A 15,920-nucleotide genomic window follows, 5' to 3' on the forward strand; every position below is an offset into this window, starting at 1 on the left:
ATAGACTTTATATCTCTATGGTAGAAAGGTAAGCAGTCAAAATATGCACTTTAAGAGTATGGAGCAAATGTACATTTTCACATAAGAATGCTGCTGCACATGCTCACACAGCGAGTTTTCCCACCCACGTGTTGCGCAGCCAGGCACAGGCTCTCTGCCCTAGTGGACAGCCTGGGCTTTGGGGTCAGGAACTGAGGTGTTTGCCAAGCTGCGAGGCTCCCTGCAAGCTCAGTCAGCTCCTGGATGCCGTCCAGGCAGGAGCTCCATGGCACGCACTTGACTGGGTTTGCTTTGACTGCAGCCCTGTTGGAGCTCTGATCTTAATCCCTTGCCAGGCATGTGGCAATGAGAGCAAAGCATCAAAGGGCAAGCCGTCTGAGGCCTTACCGGGTCTTGGCGACCATCTCCACTCAGCCACCTCACGCAGCAGCAGAGCACCTGGCAGGGAGACGTGAAGGACTGGACCATTATTGGAGGCAGCCAAACAGGCCTCCAACCCGATTGCGGAGCAGCCTGTGCTGCTTTCCACTCAGCCACCTCATGGTTCCTGGAGCAAGGACGTCATGGGAGAGGCTGGCTTCGGCTGAGGCAGGCTGCCACTTGGCACCTCGTATCCTACTGTGAATTTAATTAATTAACAGTGGGCACAATCCAAAACTGTGCTGGAGCAGGCAAGCCAGCAGGCAAGCCAACGCAGGTTCGTACAGCGGCTCAGCCACAGGCAAGGGGAGGCTCTTCCCCTTACCCTCTGGGTCTCCTCAACCTGTGCCACCTCTGGAGGTGAAGGGACTTGGGCCGGCATAAGGCGCCTTTAGGATTGCGCCCAGAATTACTTAACCTCTTGGGGAATGCATAGGGCTAGCAAGCCACTGCAATTGGTGTGGGAGTTATAATAAGAATAATTAGAAATTATGCTCTGCTACTACAAATTGAATCCGGTGAGAAGGGATTATTTGAAGAGAATGCATAAGACCTGGAAAGAGAAACATCCAACGTTAGAACTCACAGAGCAGAGATTAGTTGATCAGCGTCAATTTATTACAAGGAATAAAATGTTCACTAATGTTGAATAGTGAGACTGCAGAGAATAACCCAGAGCACAGAAAGAGAAAAACTGTCAGGTTTAGCAGCTCAGGGTGCAATCCAAACTACACCCACAGCTTGTGCCAGTCTGGGAGGGTCACATTTGTGCCTCCATGGAAGTTGGCTGGGCTGTTACAGGGCTGTGTGCCAGCACATGAAGGCCACATCCATCCTCCGCACCAGCGGAGATGGGTAAGTATGTGCCAGCTGAGCTTGGCTGGCATGGGAGTCTGGGGGTGTGTGGAGAGGGCCGGGAGGAGATGGGAGGGGGTGTTCAGAGCAGGGTGAGTGTGGGCAAGTGAGTGGGCGGGGAGTGGGAGGCAAGGCCAGGATCTTGCACTTATGCTGGATTCTAGCTCCCTTCCTGGGCAGCCTGGACCAGCCCCAGACTGCTTGGATTTGCACCACCTTTATTGGTGGCGTGGATCCGAGTAGCCTCACTGGGTCTGCTGCAGTGTTACCTGGGGTAAGGGAAATTTTTTCCCCTTGTCCCAGGCTGACCTGCAGTCAACCTCAAACTTGTGATGGATACAGCAGAGGCCTGTTGGCCTGCCTGTTCCAGCGCAAGTTAGGATTCCGATGTCAGATAGTTGAGGAAGCCACACAGGAGAAGATGGCAATCGAGGAAGCTCCCATCACGAATACGATTTCAGACAGTTTTTCCTTGGCAACCTCTCCTTGGCCTTCACTTCAGCTATAAGACCAGCAACTGAAAGCCAACAAGAACTAAAGATAAAAATAACTGGGCAGATGAAAAGATGAAAAATAATAGTAGGTTGCCTGTGTTAAAACTTGTGGACATGAGATGTCTTGCCACAGTTTTAGAAAATGCAAACATTGTACTAAGCACCGTAAGCACAAGTTCTCTGCAGGAAACAAACCGACTCATGTACAGCACTGCTGCAGTAATAACTGAAGACCTTGACTGCAAAACCGAAACAAAAATATCAAAATAATGATCACCAAAATGGAAGATCAGTCTAGATCAGGGGTGTCCAAACATTTTGGCAAGAGGGCCACATCGTCTCTGTCACTGCTTGACTGATGGACTGATTTGGCTAAAAGCCCTGGATATATTGTGTCCTGATTTGGACTGCCTTCTCGTGACTGTGACCTGCTGTATCCCTAACTTCTGGACCATTTGGCTGACTAATCTTCTGCCTGCTCCTTTACCAATACCTGCTTCTGCAACAAACAAGCCTGTGTCTGCTTCCTTGGCTCTGTTTGAGATTGCCTGCTTCTTTTGCTATCTCCCTAAGCTCCCGTGCCACTCTGCTATCCGGAAAGCAAGCGCTATCCTCCCCTGGTGACCTGACACACCACTTCTCCCTACGTGCCTAATTATTGGTCCAGCCCATTTAAACACGGACTTTGGCCCCATTGGTCTGTGGTGGCAGTACACACTTTTCTGTGGAGGTTTGCAGACCTCAGTTCGGGCAAAGCCGTTGATTTGGGGCCCCGCAGACTCCAGTCATTAGTGGCAGTGTCCACCTTTGAGTTACGGCCTTTGGGTGCACGAATGTGTCCTTCCTGGTTATTTTCCCCGCATTGGGTTGGTTAGCCAGGGCACTGCCACACTTTTGCCCTCGCTCATGCTTGTTTTCATTTTTGCGGGTCGTTCTTGCTTTCAATCCGTGACAATTCTTGTCATTAGGCATTCCACCCTCTTTTGGGCCGGGAAGAGAACAGTGAGCTCCAGCTTCAGCACTCAGTTGGGGCCTGGCAAATTTGCTAGCATTGGGTAGGTGGCCACGAGAGGCATGCTTTGGGGACAGTTTTTACCAGCATTTTTGTCCATCAGGCCACCGCCGCAGATACTTGTGATATATCTGGGTGAGTACGATCTGGGCCAGAGGACGACTATGTCCTTGAGTCTTAAGATCCACAGGGAATTTGTATTGGTAAGGCACTGGTTATTAACAGTATTTATATACCGCTTTTCAACTAAAAGTTCACAAAGCGGTTTACAGAGAAAAATCAAATAACTAAATGGTTCCCTGTCACAAAAGGGCTCACAATCTAAAAATATGCAAATGAATACCGGCAGACAGCCACTAGAACAGACAGTGCTGGGGTGAGGTGGGCCAGTTACTCTCCCCCGGCTAAAAAAAGGAGCACCCACTTGAAAAAGTGCCTCTTACCCAATTAGCAGGGGTTTCCCAGGGATAAAACTCCTATGATCCTCCTTCCTGTCCCAGTGGGCATGGAAGAATGCCAAAAGTGTCTGTATGGTGGACCTAGCTTGGAAAAGCCCTGATGCTTATGTAGGGCAGCTAATATTGTTACAAGGCGGGGCTGTCATTCAGCACCTGGAAATAAGATTGGAGTGATCCGACTTGGTTTGATCGAACAGTGTGCATCTGTCTCCACCTGGCACAAATCTTTTTCTGTTGGACTTACAGTAGGGCATAAGGCAGTTTTTGTAGTGGTGTGGTGGGGCCAAGCGCTAGGCTGGCCCCCTGTTGGGCAGGAGTCATGTGGGGGGGGGGTGAATAGGCCATAGGGCTGAATGTCCATTCAAGGTAAGCAAAGTTAAGGGGTGAGCCAATACTGCTCAAAGAGGTTAGCTGGCGAGCCCCTTGACTGGAATCAGTGGCATCACTAGGGAGGTGCAGGGGGTGTGGGCCACAATGGGTGACACGCCGGGGAGGTGACACACCTAGGGGGATGACGCGCTAAAATCACGGCATTAGGAGCTAACCCGTCATGCCATACACTGTTGGATGTGGAATTACCAGCGGAATGCAATGCAAAAAACAGAACTGAAATAGCTCCTTCAAAAGTTTTGGCCAAAAAAAGGAAAGAAAAAATGAATGGGTCCCACCGGAAAGTGAAAGTGAGCCGTATCGTGAGCTTACTCGTGAGTAGGTGTACTTGCCATATTCTGTCAGAAAGGGAAGGCTGAGAGGACTCCAAGGACATCAGAATGGTCCTGATTCAATGAATGCAGTCCCCCAAAACACACAAGAAGGACTCCCTCCCTCCCAGCTGCGAGTCTATTGAGCCCTATGGAAAGGGAAGCAGCCTCAGGTCACGTTTACTTGCAAGTAGGCAGACGTGCTTTGGCTGCTGGTCAGGCCAGGGAAAGGGGAATGTGAGGACACCAGAACGGTCCCGATCCGATGGAGCTGGAGTGCAACAAATGCTCCAGAAGGCAGCCTCCCTCCCCACTAAAAAGGACAAAAAATAGGCTTGAACTGGTAAGGGGAAAGTTTTCTATTTTGCACTTGCAAAGCCAGGTGGGTCTTTATCTTGATATGCCTGAAATGGAAGAACTTTAAACTGGGCACTGGGAAGGGCTGGAAATCTCACTGATTCTTTTTGGGGGGTTGTTATTGCAGGCAGACTACAGAGTAAGCTCCATTGACCACTATGGGACTTACTTCTGAGTAGACATGCATAGGCTTGAGCTCACAGGCTGCAATTCTACCCACACTTTCCTGAGAGTATGCCCCATTGACCACTATGGGACTTACTTCAGAGTAGACATGCATAGGAGTGGGCTCACAGGCTGCAATCCTTCCCACACTTTCCTGATAATAAGCCCCATTGAACACAGTAGGACTTACTTCAGAGTAGATACACTTGGTGGAACAGGAATGGCTCCCCCTTATTTAATTATTTCTTTTCTTTTAATTTAATTATTTATAATTATTTATTTTAATTCACTTGATGATGTCACTTCTGGCCATGACATCACTTCCAATGGGTCCTGGACAGATTGTCATTCTAAAAAGTCGGTCCCAGTGCTAAATGTTTGAGAACTGCTGCAATAAGGTATTAGTAAGTTGACACGGGGTGTGTGTGCGTGTGTGTGAGACTCTACAAGTGTTCAAAATCAGAGTTTGGAGGAATAATACCATCATGTTATAATCAATCAATGCATAATTTCATGCAGAATGCAATGAAACAAACCACATTGAAATATCTGTGTTCTAACAAAAAGTACAGCCAAAAAGCCAGTGGGGGCGGGGCGATGTGACATCACCACGCCCACCACCTGGGGCGTTGCCCCGCCCACTGCATGGGGTGATGCGCAGGCCTCCCGCACCGGGTGACACGAATCCTAGTGATGCCACTGACTGGAATAGGCAAAGCTGCGCTGTCCAGCTACCTTGACCCTCATGGATTGGTGAGGATAGGCATGATTAACCAATGACTGGACACAGCCTGGAGCCAGGTGGCATGTCCATGAACATCTCATGGGAGGTAGACAGTGAGCACCTTCTCCCAACTACAGGTGAGCCTTCAAGTAAACAAACAAACGTGTAAATTTCTTTTGAAGAGCAAATATTTACAAAACCACTTTTTAGTGACTGTGAAATGATTTAGAGAAAAAATTGCTTTCATCTTTGGTTTAGAAAAAAATTGGACAGCTCCACAGACCCTCCAAATAAGGAAAGGGTTCTGGAACGTTCCCTGAGAGGGTATATAAGTAGGCCTCTCCCACCCCTCAGGACCTCAGGGTCCTTATTGCTTCAGGGTCCTTGGTGTCAACGTTTAGGAGAAGAGCTTTCTGCAGGCATGAATAATCTTTATCAGGCTTCTTTAAGGCTGAGGCAGAAAGTGGTCAGTGTGGCTATCCTTGGGAAAGCAATGCTTTAAAGCGACCATTCCAGCACAGAGGAGTGTGGAAACCACTTACTTTGAATGCGGATTCCTCAGCCAAGTTCCATACTTAGCTATTCCTGTGATCTTTCAGTCTGGGGAGGTGTCAATCTCTGCATGTGCTGCTTTTGCTATCTCACAGGGCCCACTAAATCAGGGGAGGCAAACATAAGGCCTGGGGGCCAGATGCACCCCAAGGAAGCTTTTTATCAGGTCTTCAGGCTTTCAGCTGCTGAGCAGTGCTGAGGTGTTACTGCTGAAAGGGCAGCCCATATTATTATTATTATTATTATTATTATTATTATTATTATTATTATTATTATTATTATTATTATTATTATTATTATTATTAACTGGGCGCTCATATCTTGAAATATGATCAAGAATTGTGTGTATTATCTTCTGTCATTGGTAGCTAAGGAGTTCCTAAGTGAGAAAAAGTGCTTATTTTGGTTATGACATGTTTAAAGACATCACTTCCTGCACAATGACATCAATTCTGACCCTCACCAGGCATGATGAATGCTTTTCGGCCCTTTGTCTAAACAAGTTTGATACCCCTGAACTAAATTCATTGGTGGAAATGTGATTTTCACAACATAGTGACTAGAAAAAGCAGACGGACCCCTCAAGTGTCTTCTAGTATCACCTACCTTTGGCCTGTGCAAAGATCTGCACAAGCTCCTGGGCCACCTCTTCAATTTGGTGCTCCAGGCCTTTCTTCCCCAGTCCCAGCCGCCTCATGGTCACTTGTCCAAACCGTCTCTGCTGCTTCCAGGTGTGACCGTTTGAAAGTATAATTCCTGTGGTCAGGAGAATCAGAGAGATCATAGAATCAAAAAAGGCTGCAAGACTAGCAGAGGCTGGTTTTCTGCTGCTCATGCTTATGACCCAAGAGTTCCCTGTTTTGGCAGAACCCAAGAACTGCAGGGCTGATACATGAAAAAGGCTCCTTGTCCCAAGGGGGCTCATAAAAAAGAGCAACGATAACAACACCAGTTGTCACCACAAGGAAGACACCAGTAAGCAGCTGTGGGGAAAATGCTCTGCGGAGATAGAGGGACAGTTGCTTTCTCCCAACTCAAGATAACAGAACCAGCACTTAGGCTGCAATCCCAGCCATGCCCACCCAGGAGTAAGCCTCATTGAATAGAATGGGACTGACTTTTGAGTAGACATGCTTAGAATTGGGTTGTTAAGAGGTGTCTCTGCCCAATTAGCAGAGTCTGTGTGTGTAACATTCTTCTACATTTAGGGTTTCCCTGTTGCTTCTGATAGGTTGCCTACTTTTTGGTTCAGTTTTAAAAATACAGTTTATACAATTATACTTTTATTAAACCATTTTATGGCTGGGGGGTGGTGGTGCATTAAGTTTGCCTTCCTGCAGTGTGCAAGCAGCTCCTCCCCTCCCCTCTGGAGCCATTCGCCTCTGTTTCCCCCACCCCTCCCACTTGGCTCCAAAGGGGAGGGGAGCAGCTTCTTGCACACTGTGGGAGGCAAAACGTAGCGCACGGCCCCCCCTCTAGCGACGCCTCTGGATGCAGCACATGTTCCGTTGGCACAGCTGTACTGGTGTAGGGGGATTTCAGTATGATTGGGTTGCCTTTATATACCACCTCTTCACATATACCACTGCTTCTTAATTTCTTTGTCGTGTGTGTGTGCTTGTGTGTGCTGGAGGTTCCTGCACGAATTCCCTGGAGAAAAGACCAGGAAAACCTCTGACTCTTACCCGTTCCTTTTGCTGCCTCTTTCAGGAAGGGGGTCGTCAGGCGCTCAGATATTAAAAAGGGAGAAGTATGAGGACTACTTAACAAGAACAAAAAATAAAAATTACTAATAATGTAATCTTAAAAATTAAAGTAGGTTGTTACATGCTGCGTGTTTTGTTGTGCTCTAAACCAACTATCTTAAATGGTCATCTACCTACAAAAAAAAAGAGAAAATATAAAAGCTAGAATGAGTAGAGGGAGAAAAAGAAAAGAAAGGGGGAAAAATATCTGTGGTCTTCAGGATTCCTGAAGCGTCTTATTGGCAAAATGTCCAGAATATTATTGACACAGCATAAAAAGAAATAAACAAAACTAACACAACATCAGTAATGTGACAGAAGTGCTAAGTTCCAAATAATGGAGAAAGAAAGGAAAGGAAAATTCTCCAGTGGCTCATCATGGAAGAGGCTCAGTTATCTTTTTGCATACCCTGAGGTAGACCAGCAAGGAAGGATTCAGCTGATTCTGGAATTCTGAACTGTTTGATGCCTTCTTCGGTTTCAGTGCAGAGACTTGCAGGCAGTGGCGTCACTAGGGGGTGCGGGGGGTGCGGGCTGCACCGGATGACGCGCACAGGGGGGTGACGTGCACTGGGGGGTTACACGCTAAAATCGCGGTGGTCAGGGGTAACCCCATCATATTATATACCATTGGATGTGGAACTTTGAGCAGAATGCAATGCAAAAAACGAGAGTTAAATATCTCTATCAAAAGTTATGGCCAAAAAACCAGAGAACAAAAAAATGCATGGATCCTTATGGAAAGTGAAAGTGAGCTGTATTGCACGTTTACTTGTGAGTAGGCAAACGCACCTTAGTCCGTTGGAAAGGGCAGGCTAAGAGGAATCCAATGACACCAGAATGGTCCTGATCCAATGAATGCAGCCCCCAAAAACACCTGAGAAGGAAGTCCCTCCCTCCAAGCAGAACGGTCTGGTGTAGAACTGAAGAGACCCTCTGGGGAAGGGGTGCCTTCCTCAAGGTAGGGGATCAAATGTTCCATTACCCAGGTGGACCTCCGTGATTGCCCCCCACCATAAGATACAGCACATGTTCCATTGGCACAGCTGCATCGTTGGAGGGAGGTTTCAATACAGTTGGGCTGCCTTTATATACCACCTCTGACTCTTACCTCTTTCTTTCAATGCTGCTTTCAGGAAAGGAGACAGTGGACGCTCAGCGAAGGCTTCAGATTGGTTGATCAGCCCTTCTTTCACTGCCTGGAATCCAGAAAGGACTACTGCAGGCATATACCCAATCCATATCGTGAAAATGTTTCCATACTGCTTCGCTAGCTGCATTTGGACCAAAGCAGAGAAGAAAGATTCACATTCAAACAAGCAAGATGATTTCAAGAACATCAGCCCTCCTTATCTGCGCAGCTTCTGGCCATTACTGGCTGTTCCTCTCTTCTCTGCCCATTCTTCACTTGGATTTTCCCTTCCTTCTCCAATTCTTAGGATGTTCCTCTTTCTCACTTCTCTTCTTGGCTCCCTTCTTTTATCCTGCCCTGTCTACTAACCCTACCTTGCCCTTCCAAAGATCAGAACAGTGCAGCCAATCACTCCCAGAGGCCCTTCACAGTTTCAGCTCTTTGGTGACCAGCAGGCAAATGAATTAGAGCCCAATCCTATGCATATCATTCAGAAGTAAGTCCCATTAGAGTCAATGGGGCTGACTCCCAGGAAAGTGTGGATAGGATTGAAGCCTCAATCATTAGGCTAAATCCATTCTCCTTCAATTGCTTGCCCCCAAATAACTTATCACAAAGATCCTCTAAATCAGGGGCCCCCAACTTTTTGACCAGAGGGTCGCATTAAACATCTGGCATGGTGTTGAGGACCGGAAAAAATTTTTAAATATAAAATTTAAATAAATAAATTAGAGATGGAACATAGATGAGTGAATAAATGAATGAATGGGCTCATTCATTCAACCTCTCTGGCCCTTAGAACACCCTCCAGACACAACCAGAACACAGCTTGGTTATGTACAGTTGAGTGGGCCAGAGGCTTTCAGGGGACAAGAGGCTGGCTGCGGGCCGGATAGAAGCTTGTTGCAGGCCGAATCTGGCCCCTGAGCCAGGGCTTGGAGACCCCTGCTCTAAATCAGTGGTTCTCACACATTTAGCACCAGGAGCCACTTTTTAGAATCTGTCGGAACCCACCAGAAATGATGTCATGACTGGAAGTGACATCATGAAGCAGGAAAATATTTCACAATCCTAGGCTGCAATCCTACCCACAAGGAAGTCCCATTTAATATCATTTGTAGTAGAGTAGAAGCGCTGCGCTTTGAAATTCTTTAGCATATTTGGCAATCTAGCAGACACATCTGCTTCTGTGCAGAGTAAACTCTGCTGGCCTTGATACTATCTGAGTGTCAAAGCCCAGTGCTGTAAACAACAAGATAAAATAGGAAGCGGTCAGACCTAGAAACGTGTTGTTCCCAGCTAGCGTTATCTTTAACCTTTAATAACCCTCAGTATTGCACTGTATTGCTTCATGAGCCAGAGAGTCAATAAAAAGGCTTGGAGGAGGCTGGGCAAAGAGCTTTTTCTAGCTTCCGGCCTCTTTCCTGCATCTATCCTTTGAAATCTGTCTGCCATCTCTTCCTTGTTTGCTTCTGCTCCTTGCGCCACATCAAGCAACAAGGCTCTAAGCCTTGTGTGCTTCCCAAAGTCGTTGCAACAATCATTGTTAAAACAATATACATAGGAGCTTGTTAGAAGTACAGGTCTGTAACATATCCCCAAATGCAGTCACATACCGTGGTACATGGTAGCATCTAGTCTAATATATTAAAAATAAAATATTGAAATGAATGGGGACCCACCTGAAATGTCCCCGACCCACAGTTTGAAAAACACTGCTCTAAATGCATACTCCTCCAACTGATTCCCCCCTCCAATAAATTTACTGTTCCTGATTTTCTCCAATTATTTTCATTTCTGAACTGAAATTGGGTTGGTGGAACAAGGGGTATGCCCCTTGTCCACAGTGGCACAAGCAGGGATGTGCTGGAACCACAGTGCCAAGTATCAAGTCAAGTCCTGAGTCTCCGCCCACTTGACTCGAGTCGCCCACGCGTCATGACTTGTCCAAAGCCAACTTTTGAGTAATTTTGACACAAGTCCAAGTCTTTTTGGAAAAATGGAAAACACACACACACACACACACACACACACACACACACACACACACACACACACAAAAGCAAGCCTTGACTCAAGTTTGAGTCATTTTATTTTTAGAGTAAAACCCCAAGTTTTGGTCACGTGCGACTCGAGTCCTTATGTGTCATGAAAAGCATCTCTCTCTCTCTTTCTCTCTCTCTCTTTCTGAGTGTGTGTTCGTGCGTGTTGTCGATAGACATGTTACAAAACAATTCCCATTCAAATAATGTAGCAGTGTCCTCAATGATAATAAGCCATCCCAAGCAATTTTTACATTTGTGTATCAGTTAGTAAACCAAGTTTTGCACTCTTGAATGTTATCAAGCCATCATTTCTCTGGACTTCCTCTTGGTCTTTTTCCAGCACTTCTGCCATTATCTGCTTGTTTGACAAGACAAGAGTTGTTCATATGCAGTCATGGCAAAAGCAGCCCAAGCTGAATTTTAAAACCTACACTTAAGATGTTTTCTCATCTGCTTGGAACCAGACATCTTCATTTCTTCATTGTTGACGCCACCAACTTTCATTATTGGCAAGAAGACCAACAAGACGGCAGACTGGTTTGAAGCCCACTCTGAGGAGTTGACACCAGTCATTGAGGATAAGAGGAGAGCTCGAGCAGCATACAAGGCCTGTCCCAGTGAATGCAACCTGCAGGTTCTCTGAGCTGCTCGAAGCAAAGTCCAGGAGATGTGCTAACGACTACTGGCTCCAACTCTGTTCCCAGATACAGATAGCAGCTGACACGGGCAACATCAAGGGGATGTATGATGGTATCAAGCAGGCCCTAGGTCCAACACAGAAGAAAAGTGCCCCTCTGAAGTCTGCAACAGGCGAGGTCATCCAGGATCGGGTGCAGCAGATGGAACGCTGGGTGCAGCACTACTCTGAGCTATATTCCAGAGAAAATGTAGTCACCGAAGAAGCGCTGAACAACATTGAGTGCCTGCCTGTGCTGGTGGAGCTTGACAGTGAACCAACCCTAACAGAACTTCAAGTGGCCCTAGACTCCCTCGCCTCTGGCAAGGCACCTGGGAAAGATAGCATCCCTGCTGAAGTCCTAAAGTGCTGCAAAGAGATCATTGCCACTGAGCTGCATGAAATCATCTGCCTCTGCTGGAGAGAAGGTGGAGTACCACAGGACATGTGGGATGCAAACATCGTCACGCTGTACAAGAACAAAGGCGACAGGGGTGACTGCAATAACGACCGCAGCATCTCTCTCCTTACCATTGTAGGAAAGCTGTTTGCCCGAGTTGCACTGAAGATGCTCCAGGTACTTGCAGAGAGCGTCTATCCAGAATCGCAGTGCGGATTCCCAGCCAACAGGTCCACCACTGACATGGTATTCTCCCTTAGACAGCTGGAGGAGAAATGCAGAGAACGACAGCCACTCTTTATAGCCTTCATAGATCTCATGAAAGCTTTCGACCTGGTCAGCAGGGACGGCCTCTTCAAGATTCTCCCCAAGATAGGATGTCCACCCAGGCTCCTCAGCATCATCAGGTCTTTCCACGAGGACATGAAGGGCACGGTTGTCTTTGATGGCTCCACATCAGACCCCTTTGACATCCAAAGCAGAGTGAAGCAGGGCTGTGTTCTCGCACTGATCTTGTTTGGGATTTTCTTCGCTGTCCTGCTGAAGCAGGCCTTTGGAACTGCAACAGAAGGCATCTATCTCCGGACCAGATCAGACGGAAAGCTATCCAACCTCTCCAGACTGAGAGCAAAGTCCAAAGTCCAACTGAAATGTCTGCGTGACTTCCTCTTTGCCGACGATGCAGCTGTCACCGCCCTCTCTGCCAAAGATCTTCAGCAGTTCATGGATCATTTTAGCAAGGCCTGCCAAGACTTTGGACTGACAATCAGCCTGAAGAAAACACAGGTCATGGTTCAGGATGTGGACTCACCTCCCTGCATTGCAATCTCTGCGCATGAGCTGGAGGTTGTCCATGAATTTGTGTACCTTGGCTCAACTATCTCCGACACTCTTTCTCTCAATACCAAGGTAAACAAACACATCGGTAAAGCAGCTACCATGTTTTCCAGACTCACAAAGAGAGTCTGGTCCAACAAGAAGCTGATGGAACATACCAAGATCCAGGTCTACAGAGCTTGCGTCTTGAGTACGCTTCTGTACTGCAGCGAGTCATGGACTCTTCGCTCACAACAGGAGAAGAGGCTGAATGCTTTCCACATGCACTGCCTCTGACGTATCTTCGGCATCACCTGGCAGGACAAAGTTCCAAACAACACCATCCTGGAACGAGCTGGAATCCCCAGTGTGTATACACTGCTGAAACAGAGACGCCTGCGTTGGCTTGGTCATGTCGTGAGACTGGGTGATGGTTGGATCCCAAAGGATCTCCTCTATGGAGAACTCGTGCAGGGAAAGCGCCCTACGGAGACCACAGACCACAGCTGTGCTACAAGGATATCTGCAAAAGGGATCTGAAAACCTTAGGAATGGACCTCAACAGATGGGAAACCTTGGCCTCTGAGCGTTCTGCTTGGAGGCAGGCTGTGCAGCATGGCCTTTCCCAGTTTGAAGAGATACTTTGCCAACAGACTGAGGCAAAGAAGGAAGGCCCGCAGCCAGGGAGACAGACCAGGGACACACTACACTTGCTCCCAGTGTGGAAGGGATTGTCACTCCCAAATCGGCCTTTTCAGCCACACTAGATGCTGTGCCAGAACCACCATTCAGATCGTGATACCAGAGTCTTTTGAGACTGAAGGTTGCCAACAACAAATTGAGCTGGGTACTGGATAGGGCTGAAAATCTTACTGATTTTTTTTTTGGGGGGAGGGGGGTGTTATTGCAGGCAGGCTACAAAGAGAATTCACTTGGTGGAACAGGGTTGGCTTCCCCTTATTTAATTATTTGTTTTACTTTACTTTAATTATTTTAATTAGCTTTATGATGACACTTCTGGTGGGTCCTGGTCAGATTGTCATTCTAAAAAGCGGGTTCCAGTAGTAAAAGTTTGAGAACTGCTCCAATAAGTTGTTCCTAAGTGCCCTCCCACACCGGGTGATGCGAACCCCAGTGATGCCACTGCAGTAGCCCAGTCCTATCAAGGACTTGGGAGTTGCCGTGAAAAGAATTCTATTTCATCACAGGACAACAAGCAGGTAGGGGACGTAATCCTCTTTGTCAAGAACACCTGGTGCTGCCTGTCCTTGTCGGCATTGTTGGCACCCTCCTCCTCTCTTGCCCCACCCTGACGCTGCTCTGATTTGGCCAGAATGCAGCATCTGCCAGGTCAGTAATGCTACAGCTACCCTCCTGGGTGCCCACCATTGTGTGCTGGCCTCAGCACACTCCTCTTTCAGTCCCTGCATTAAGTCAAAACTGTTTCAGTTTTGCAGTGACAAAATCACCTCATCGCTGCCAGAAAAGTTCCGAACGTGACAACTGAGAAGACCCTGTTCCTGTCCCCTGGTTGCCGCTTCCCACCTCAGCAGGCAGACAGGAAAAGGCATCTCAAGAACACCTCTGTAACCAGGCAGATTCACATGGGAGAAAATGCACCTGACATGCGTATTAGAACTTGGCTTCCGGAGAAATTGAACATTTTACAACATGCATGATGTGCGTTAGGGCAAACCTGAGAAGCCAACATCCCTATTTCCTGCCCAGGGATAGGGCCTTTGTCTAAGGTCTAACACACATGAAGCTTTCTCAAAAACATTTCATCCAGCACTTCAAAATGGGACTGCACTGTTCAGCAATCCTGTTGGAAGTGAACCAAACCCCAGTTCTGAATTTCATGGAAACAGAGAACCCAAGAGCTGTAGCAATGAGGAGAAGAGAAGGAAAAGGGTCTAAGCTGGGCTGATCAAAGTAGAACTCCACAGCTAAGAGAATGAGATGCTGGTGGTGGCAGAAGACACTACAAGCACCCTAAATTTGTCCACTCCTGGATTTGAATGGCCTCCAAAACAAAGAAGCCACTTTTTCAAATCTGTAATAACGCTAACACACAGCAGTGAATCGCTAAAACCTCCGTATTCTTCTCCAGAAGAAGTGCTGGACATCGCTCAGTGGTAGATCACATGCTTTGCATGCAGAACTATGGCATCCAGGACTGACTATGGAAACAAGCAGTATCACAATGGCTTTAGCAATCCTTTGGATCAGGCCTCTCTGTGCCCCTTGGGTGGCTCTAGTTAAACAGGGAGAGATGCAGAGGTCAACGCAGGTTTTGACCAAACAGCCGTGTCACTTAGAAGCACTTGAGGGCAGCCTAGAAGCCCATCCAAACTTGTTCTCTGCACTGTTGCAGGGCCCCTGAGCCCCAGTTGTCTCACCTTCACTTGCTAATGATCTGTCAGCGACAAAAAACCAACATTGGCTCCCTTGTCCACAGATCTCCACCTTCCCCTTCAGTGCAAAGTACCAGGTCCATGTTTGGATTTGCATTTTAATGTTTCTGTGAAGGGACACCGCTTCTTCTGGAAGGCTTATCAGAGTTCTTCAAAATGAGAGTGATCCCTTGAATAGACAAGGGGTGAACATTCTGCACTTGAATGTGCCCAAAGTGTGCTCTGCTCAGGTGCAGAATGCACATTTTTAGTTATTACCTTTATATCGCACCTGTCTTCAACCATGGAACTCAGCATACATGGAATTCCCAGGTCCAATACTGAGCAGACCTAGGTCAGCCTGGCTTCAGCGAAGCTGTTTCTCTCACGTGCCCTCAGACCATATGGTGCCCATAGATGACCACTAACAGAATGTAAGTGGCAGGGAAACCACCTGTTCTTATGCTTCACCAGGACTCTCCCCTCTTTCTCTTACTCAACTGAGACATACCTTTGCAAAAGTATCAGCAGAAAGCTTGAACCCAAACCACCACAGATTTCCAATGAAGGAAAGTCTAGGAGGGCCCGGAGGGTACAGTCTGGATTTCCAGAGTTGTTTCAGGAAGTGCAGAATCAGCCATGGAATCGGAATGATCAATAATACCAATTCCCTCCAGATTGCCATGGCTCCTCTCTCTCTCTCTCTCTCTCTCTCTGCCTTCCTATATCTGCACAGCTGGTCAGGCTGAATGCTCTTTCTGAAGCAGCTTCTCGTTTCGTCAGAGGTATTGCTACCACTCCCTGTTTTCTTTTACTGACTCCTTATATAGTTCACTGCTTATAATAAAGTATACAATAGATCTTATCTGACATCATAAGCTGATCTAGGAATGTGTTTGTTCTAGTATGGTGTATGTCATCACCATACATCATGTAGGGCTAATACTGGTATGTGATATTGTTAGAATTGAGAGG

At 47.2% G+C, this 15,920-nt stretch overlaps 1 protein-coding gene across 1 annotated transcript in view; it reads right to left on the reverse strand.

Annotated features, from left to right (window-relative positions):
- LOC136644961 (cytochrome P450 2J2-like) overlaps positions 1–15,630 on the reverse strand; it is a 27,859-nt gene extending 12,229 nt beyond the window's left edge. The window contains exons 1-3 of the mRNA XM_066621218.1: positions 15,457–15,630; positions 8,595–8,757; positions 6,345–6,494 (exon numbers count right to left, since the gene is read on the reverse strand). Of these exons, the coding sequence (XP_066477315.1) occupies positions 6,345–6,494; positions 8,595–8,757; positions 15,457–15,630 (487 nt within the window). The remainder of the gene's footprint in view (positions 1–6,344; positions 6,495–8,594; positions 8,758–15,456) is intronic.
- Between the last annotated feature and the right edge of the window lie 290 nt (positions 15,631–15,920).

This window comes from Tiliqua scincoides, chromosome 3, assembly GCF_035046505.1.
Source record: "Tiliqua scincoides isolate rTilSci1 chromosome 3, rTilSci1.hap2, whole genome shotgun sequence".
Classification (NCBI taxonomy): Eukaryota; Metazoa; Chordata; class Lepidosauria; order Squamata; family Scincidae; genus Tiliqua; species Tiliqua scincoides.